At 41.0% G+C, this 8,465-nt stretch overlaps 1 protein-coding gene across 1 annotated transcript in view; it reads right to left on the bottom strand.

Moving 5' to 3' along the window:
• The window catches only part of MTMR6 (myotubularin related protein 6), a 40,622-nt gene that overhangs the window by 6,172 nt on the left and 25,985 nt on the right, over positions 1-8,465 (bottom strand). Inside the window, exons 11-14 of the mRNA XM_014539398.1 lie at positions 4,688-4,737; positions 4,065-4,265; positions 1,540-1,671; positions 1,329-1,455 (exon numbers count right to left, since the gene is read on the bottom strand). Coding sequence (XP_014394884.1) covers positions 1,329-1,455; positions 1,540-1,671; positions 4,065-4,265; positions 4,688-4,737 — 510 coding nt within the window. The remainder of the gene's footprint in view (positions 1-1,328; positions 1,456-1,539; positions 1,672-4,064; positions 4,266-4,687; positions 4,738-8,465) is intronic.

Below are 8,465 nucleotides of genomic sequence, written 5' to 3'. Positions count from 1 at the left end.
GGGCAAGCAAGGGCTCTGGCGAGGCATCTGCACCGATTGCATTGCCCCAGCCCCCGCCAGCCCCCCGGATCGCATTGGGACATGTCTCCAGTGGGCAGGTGAGGGCTCTGGGGAGGCGATCTGCACTGCTTGCCTTCGCCCCAGCCCACGCACATTGGCACATGTCTCCGGTGGGCAGGCGAGGGCTCTGGCGAGGCGATCTGCACCACTTGCCTTTGCCCCAGCCCACGCGCATTGGCACGTGTCTCCAGTGGGCAGGCGAGGGCTCCGGCGAGGCAATGGGCACCGCTTGCCTTTCCCCAGCCCCCGCCCGCCCCCAGATCGCATTGGGATGTGTTTCCGGTGGCAGGGGAGGGTTTGGGCCAGGCATCTGCACAGATTGCATTGCCCCAGCCCCCGCCCGCCTCCGGATCGCATTGGGACATGTCTGCAGTGGGCAGGCAGGGCTCAGGCAAGGCGATCAGCACCACTTGCCTTCGCCCCAGCCCCCGCTGGCCCCGTGTTGTGTCTTGTCTTTGGTAGGTGGGCCAAGCGATTGGCACCACTTGCCTTGGCCCCAGCCCCCGCCCGCGGATGGCACACCGGAGTGGGCCCGTCTCTGGTAGGCCGACGAAGCGATGGGCACCCGCTTGCCTTGGCCCCAGCCCCCGGCAGACCCCATGGCAAACGGGGGGCCTGGATGGGGGCTTACGCTGTCCTACCCTGCCTTCAATATGCAAATTAGCCGCCATCTTTGTTGGCGGTTAACCGCCAACTTGGCTGGCAGTTAATTTGCATATCGCCCTGATTAGCCAATGGGAAGGGTAGCGGTCATACGCTAATTACCATGTTTCTCTTTTATTAGATTAGATATATGATAAAAATAGTATTTAAAATCACCAAAACAGTACTATAAGTTGTGGATAGAAACATACATAGAAGTATACAAATGTTCACAGGAATAATTAACACCAAGTTAAGTGAAAGTACATGGGGGGAGCATGAAAAGGAGTATAAGGGTCTTCAAATATATCATGTTTCATTTCTTAAAACAAAAGCATGAAAGATCTGAAACAAATATGACAAATGTTACAATCTCACAAAGTTAGGTGGTGCATACCCTGATATTTATTATTTTATATCTCTACTTCTCTATATACTTCGGATATTTCAATATATCTTAAAATTCAGGAAAAGTTATTTAAACTAATCTATTCAAAATAGAGATCTAACTTTGAAGCAACCATGTGTATTTGCAAGGTTTCTATATATACTAATTTACACTAATTTAAGAACACAATAATACTAATACTCCAAATATATTACATTAGATAATTCAGAATACTTACAGATTCTAAGTCTTTAATGTCTTTTTCTAATTGTTTATTTTGCTCATTCATATTCATAATTATGTTACACACCGACTCCCTGGGATGCAACGTTCGATCAAATTGGTGGTACATGTTTCTCCAAAACCTTTATGACCAAAAAAGGAAAAATTTCAATAAATAAATGTATTTAAAAAAACAAGAATATAAATATTTAAAGATGCCAACTTACTTAAAATTGAAAGATGCTGTATTTGGCTCCAAAACAGCAAATTTCTGAGAATTGGAACTGTACAGTGGATTTAAGTACTTCTTTTGGTCATCCAGAAGAAATGGCCACAGGGAGTAAGTCTTCTCTTTTAACCTTATATAATGGGAGAAACATAAGACCTTTCTCACAGATGCCAATACTCAGTTTTATAAAGCAGGCAATTTTTTTCACAAGTAGATTTAAGTTTTAGTTTTTCCTTCTATTCATAGTCTAACGTCACCTTGTCTCTGAATTCTGTATTCTCCTCTCCTTTTCTACTTATAGTAATTTAATAAAACCATGTTTATCAAACACAACACAGGTATATTGTTTTCTCTCAAACCACATACTTTAAGAGATTCCTCTCTTAATTCACACAATTTCATAATCTTCGTCTGGTCTATGTTACACCTACTTCAAACCATCACACACATACAGCTGACCCTTGAACGACACAGGTTTGAACTGCACAGATTCACTTATACATGGATTTTTTCTTCTATAAAGAAAGAATTGGCCCTGCATATCCCTGGGTTTCACATCCACAGATTCAACCGATCATGATCAAAAACAGTACTTTCAAATCCATGGATGCAGAAAATCAACTTAAAAAATTACATGCAGATTTTCAACTATACAGGGGTCAGTGCCCCTAACCACCAAGTTGTTCAAGGGTCAACTGTATACTATATAATAAAAGGCTAATATGCAAATTATCCCCTCGGGAGCTCGACTGCTCGCTATGACGTGTGCTGACCACCAGGGGGCAGCGCGGAACGAAGGAAGACCCTGTCAGCCGGGGGAAGGAAGGCCCTGATCGGCCCTGATCACCAGCCAGGCCTAGGGACCCTACCCGTGCACGAATTTTGTGCACCGGGCCTCTAGTATAGAATAAGATGCTAATGTATTTCTGTTTAGCCTCATTCTCCTAGCCCCACATCTGGGCTGTAATGGCATGTATTACAGGGCAGGGACAAATTTAAGTGTGAGTGGGTACAAAACAAGGAAATTAGGGAAAATCAGGACAGTATTCAAGAATTTAAAAATGCCAATTATACTGCAAATCTAAGAGTAAGTAGGTGAAGTAGGTGAAAAAAGTGTAGATTATTTTAGATAGTATATTTACCAAAGAAACATAAACCAGTGATACAGAGGAAACAGTGGAGAATCTGCTCATTTTTCCATAACCCCTAAGATAACTAATAGATATGTTCTTAAAGAAATACTAAAAAAAAATGTACTTTTATTACCATCTTCCTATTTATAAGGATGTTTGTTCATTCATATTCATAATTGACAATAGTTTTTCCTAAAATAGCTCTGTGCTTCAACTCACCTCTCCTAATTATGAAAAAACCACTGTAAGATACTATAGCACAGAGGTAAAGTCCTAATGGTCTCTGATGTGTTCATCTCTGTCATACTCTATTTCACTTGTTATTCCCTTTACACATCTTTAGAATGTTCCACTTGCTCTCAATTCTGCCTTCAATTCTGTTGGGAGTGATAGTATGTGGTTGTCTTCAAACTACCACCAGATTTAGCCTCTCTAATATGTCACTCAGATCTTTAAAAAATCTATAACTGCTCTTGACTGACTACTATAAAAAATCTAATCTTAGAAGCCCAACCTAATACACACACACACTTTTAGCCAGAAGCCCCTAATCCCAAAGACCAGTTAGGGAAGAACAGGTGTAAGACCCAAACAGGATAGACACACTGGAAGCCAACATAGGTACACTTATTTCCCCAAAGAACTGTCTATTTAGAAATGTGAGGAGAGCTATAAGGCTTCATGTTACCTTAAATTACCCAACAGTTTTACAATCTTTTACCACACTTTAAAACATTGTGACCGCCGAAACCGGTTTGGCTCAGTGGATAGAGCGTCGGCCTGCGGACTGAAAGGTCCCAGGTTCGATTCCGGTCAAGGGCATGTACCTGGGTTGCGGGCACATCCCCAGTGGGGGTTGTGCAGGAGGCAGCTGATCGATGTTTCTCTCTCATCGATGTTTCTAACTCTCTATCTCTCTCCCTTCCTCTCTGTAAAAAGTCAATAAAATACATTTTAAAAAAACATTGTGACCAATACTTTCTGGGAAATGAAATGTAAAGATTTTAAAATATGTGTGTGTGTGTGTGTGTGTGTTCAGATTGGAAAGGAGCATAAGGGGTGTTTCGAGGGTGTTGGAAATATTTCTTATTCTGAGTGCCGGTTACACAGGTGGAAAAGTTGAACATTTATTGAGTTTCACACCTACAATACATGTACTTTTCTGTATATATACTACACTTTAAAACACATTTAAAAAATGTATTTCTACTATTAACCAGAGGATGTGAGAGATATTCAGAGCATACTTGGCTTCAGAAGTATAGACAATAAAATCTTTACAAAAAATTCAGTTCTATTTCATAATGTATTTTATTCAATTCAACTATAATTTATGTTAGTCCTCAGCTAAGAAGGAAAAAAAGGAGCCCATTTAATCAAACAGTCTTACTTGAGTTCTTCTCTTTCCTTCTGACAATTTCCAAGGAAGTTTCCAAATTGGCATGAATGAATATGTTCATGAATCTGAAGAAGAAACGCTTCATTGAATTCAAAGTCTTGTGGAAACTGTTCAGTCAAATGCCACACACATTCCAAGAACTGAGTAAACACTGGTGAAACTTCCTTTGGGTCTCCATCCAAATGGCCACACCTAACCCCCCCCCAGAGAAGTACAAGCTTTTAAAAATGCCTCTGAAAGAAATCAATTGTTCAGGTGTTGTTAAATTTAAACACACATTTAAAAAAATCCTAAAACATTATGCCATTGCAGAAAAAACTGCAATGTTTTTATTGAAACAATTTATACCTAAGTTTTTCAACCACAATTTTAAAGGATCTATTGCCTTCTACCTACTAGAATCCAGACAAACAGAAAGGTTAATAAATTGCCTGAAAATTAACAGAGATATGAGAATTGAAATAAATAACCAAAAAAAATTAGTCTTTATACAAAAAAAAAATCACACTCTCACCTCCCACTGGACATACAAGTTCATTAAAAACAAACATTTTGGCACTCTAAACTATTTTTTCTAATTTTTCTAATTATGTAAATATATAACAGTGACTCACCTCTCTGAAAATTTATGTCCAAAGGAGATCCAATCCTTTTCTATTAAAACCTTAATGAAAAACAAAAACCTTAATGAGAAAAAGTAAAATCTACTTTATAACTACTTTAAAATATTTTTGTTTAGAATGGATTAAATCCTATTATCTTAAAAACCACATTTACACATTGCAAACAAAACAAAATGTTTTAAGATTATAGACCAGTGGTTCTCAACCTTCCTAATGCCGCGACCCTTTAATACAGTTCCTCATGTTGTGGTGACCAACCATAAAATTATTTTCGTTGCTACTTCATAAGTGTTAATTTTGCTACTGTTATGAATCGTAACATAAATATCTGATATGCAGGATGTATTTTCATTGTTACAAATTGAACATAATTAAAGCACAGTGATTAATCACAAAAACAATATGTAATTATATATGTGTTTTTCAATGGTCTTAGGCTACCCCTGTGAAAGGGTCGTTAGACCCCCAAAGGGGTCGCGACCCACAGGTTGAGAACCGCTGTTATAGAAAAAAGATAGCAAGAACCTAGATTAGAGGTTGGTTTAACAGAGTGAAGATGATCCATAAAAAGAAACACAGGAGTCTTATAATTTAAATTATTTCTATTGTATTTATTACATTTCAAGTGAAAAATGTATGTTATAAAGCACTGTTGCATTTACATTTTTGTATGTATAATGATTTTTGCCAAGAAAAAGGGCTAGGAAATGTAAATAAAAATGTTAACAGTGGTTAACTGTGGGTAGTAGACTCGAGTTATGTTTTAAACCTTTTCGCTTACTTGTACATTACTTATATAATAGTTAAAAAATGATAAAGAGCCCTGGCTGGTGTAGCTCAGTTGGTTGAGCATTGTCCCCCACTCTGAAGGGGGTGTGGGCAGCCTGAAAACGGCCCTCAGCCCCTCACCCAGGCTGGCCAGGCACCCAAATGGGGACCCCCCACCCTGAAGGGGGTTTGGGCAGCCTGAAAACAGCCATCAGCCCCTCACCCAGGCTGGCCAAACCCCCATGGGGTGAGGGTCCCCACTGGGGGGCTTGACCAGCCTACAAACAGCCATCAGCCCCTCACCCAGGTTGGTCCAATTCCCTGTCAAGGCACATGCCCAGGTTGCAGGTTCAGTCCCCAGTGGGAGGCAATCCATCAATGTTTCTCTCTCTCTCCCTCTCTCCAAAATCAATAAAAAAAAATCCGTATTTTTTAAAAAGTGATAGAGATCACTGAAAAGTTTGTATTCAAGTTCAAATGTTAATATCTAACCTCTTGAATGGATGTATCTGTTTTCTGTCTGAAATAATAACACTCTAATTTTTTTCAATCTAACTAACCTAAACAACATATCTTCTTAGTATTTAATATACTTCATAATTTAATATATAATCACCAAGTATATTTTTTTCAGTGTCCAAAATTGCCACTTTTAGCTTCTCTAATTTGATGTTAAATCTCTCAGAAGGCTATATAATGGGATGAGTGAAAATGCAGTTTCTGGAGTCAGAATGCATGGACTAAAGTCCTAACATCACCCCTTTCTTACCTGTGTGACCTCAGGTACATGACTTTCAGGCTGTAACCTCAGATTTTACTATGAGCCTCCTGCCATTTTTCTACACACCAAAAAGTAACACTTAAAATCTTTCTCACTAAACTTATTCCTCTGCTTATCTCCATGAAGGGTAGGAGAACAGCACCATCCATCCTAACAACTGAGTTCCTAGCCTGGAAATCATCCTAGAAAAGGACTCCTCTCATGTACCCCACATCTATCCATGAATAACTCAACTTATCACAATAGTTCCTACACTGGTCTCCTAATCTCCATTCCCACTCCCCTCTTCCTTTAAGGCACCAAACCATTTTTTTTAAAGCCCTCTAATGGTTCTCACTACCCAAATTCTAGTTTTCTCTTCCTAAGGCCCCCAATTCCCCTATATTCTTCTGCACCCAAGTCCCTAGCCCCCAACACTCATGCATGTTTAATCCCATGCAGTCACGGAGCTATGCTTTAACTCTCACTGCTCCTTTTGCCTGGGACACTCTCACGTTGTCCCTGGGTCATCTATAGTAATAAAATCGCAATATGCTAATTACACCGGAGAGCCAAACGACCTTCCGGACTTCATTCCAGACATCCTTCTGGATGAAACTGCGGGGGCAGGGGCCAAGGCAGAGGCAGAGAGGGGTGATCAGGCAGGCAAGCGAGCAGTTAGGGGTGATCAGGCAGGCAAGCGAGCAGTTAGGGGTGATCAGGCAGGCAAGCGAGCAGTTAGGGGTGATCAGGCAGGCAAGCGAGCAGTTAGGGGTGATCAGGCAGGCAAGCGAGCAGTTAGGGGTGATCAGGCAGGCAAGCGAGCAGTTAGGGGTGATCAGGCAGGCAAGCGAGCAGTTAGGGGTGATCAGGCAGGCAAGCGAGCAGTTAGGGGTGATCAGGCAGGCATGCAAGCGGTTAGGAGCAATCAGGCAGGCAGGCGGGCAGTTAGGGGCGATCAGGCAGGCAGGCGAGCGGTTAGGGGTGATCAGGCAGGCAGGCAAGCAGTTAGGGGCGATCAGGCAGGCAGGTGAGTGGTTAGGGGCAATTAGGCAGGCAGGCAAATGGTTAGGGGCGATCAGGAAGGCAGGTAGGCCAGCAGTTAGAAGCCAGCGGTCCCGGATTACAAGAGGGTGCAGGCCGAGCTAAAGGACTCCCACCACCTCCCCCGTGCATGAATTTTGTGTACTGGGCCTCTAGTGTATTACATGATTTAATTTGGATGTCTAACAAACAAATTAAAAACAAACATGGCAAAGAAAATATTCCTAACCTTACACTCTCAAAGTAAACAGAATATTATTTTATTAACAGCACTTCCATTTACCCTATCCCAGATTCAATATGTTAGCACCACAACATAATGGTGCTAAAGGAACCTAGTGATGTCAAACCTTCCCTTGCTTTAAGATGGCACGTATTTAATAATTCTAAACTAATGAAAACTTTCTCACATCTCTTCATTTATTTGCCATGAGTTAAGATATAAACTTTGAAAAGATGAGTTAATATGATCATACTTTAAAAACAAACAAGCCCAGTCAGTGTTGCTCAGTGGACTGATCATGTCCCATGCACCAAGAGGTTGCTAGCTTGATTCCTAGTCAGGGCACATGCCTGGTTTGTAGACTTGGTCCCCAGTAGGGGGTGTGCAGGAGGCAACTGATCAATGTGATGTTTCTCTCTTATCAATGTTTCTCTCTCTTTCCCTTTCCTTCCTCTCTCTCTAAAAATCAACAAAAAACAGCCCTAACCGGTTTGGCTCAGTGGATAGAGCCTTGGACTGCGGACCAAAGGGTCCCAGGTTCGATTCTGGTCGAGGGCATGTACCTTGGTTGTGGGCACATCCCCAGTAGGGAGTGTGCAGGAGGCAGCTGATTGATGTTTCTCTCTCATCAATGTTTCTAACTCTCTGTTCCTCTCCCTTCCTCTCTGTAAAAAAATCAATAAAATATATTTTTAAAAAAATAAATAAAAAGAAAATAAAAATCAACAAAAAACATATTTAAAAAACAAACAAAACAGAAGGCAGGGCTTTAGCTTCACAAAGCAAAAAATATGTTCAACTACAAGTTTAATCTTCAGATATAAAACATTCTTCCTAACATGTAACTACAATCTACACTAATAAAAGACAAAGATGTTAATTGACTGTACCTTCACTACACCCATCAGCCAATCAGAAGAGTATGCAAATTAACCCAACAAAGATGGCCGTTAAATTTGCATACTGCAGGCGGG

The sequence above is a fragment of the Myotis brandtii genome, unplaced genomic scaffold, assembly GCF_000412655.1.
Source record: "Myotis brandtii unplaced genomic scaffold, ASM41265v1 scaffold216, whole genome shotgun sequence".
NCBI classification, from domain to species: domain Eukaryota; kingdom Metazoa; phylum Chordata; class Mammalia; order Chiroptera; family Vespertilionidae; genus Myotis; species Myotis brandtii.
The sequence above is the reverse complement of the archived record's forward strand: the minus strand, read 5'-3'. Positions and strand labels throughout refer to the sequence as shown.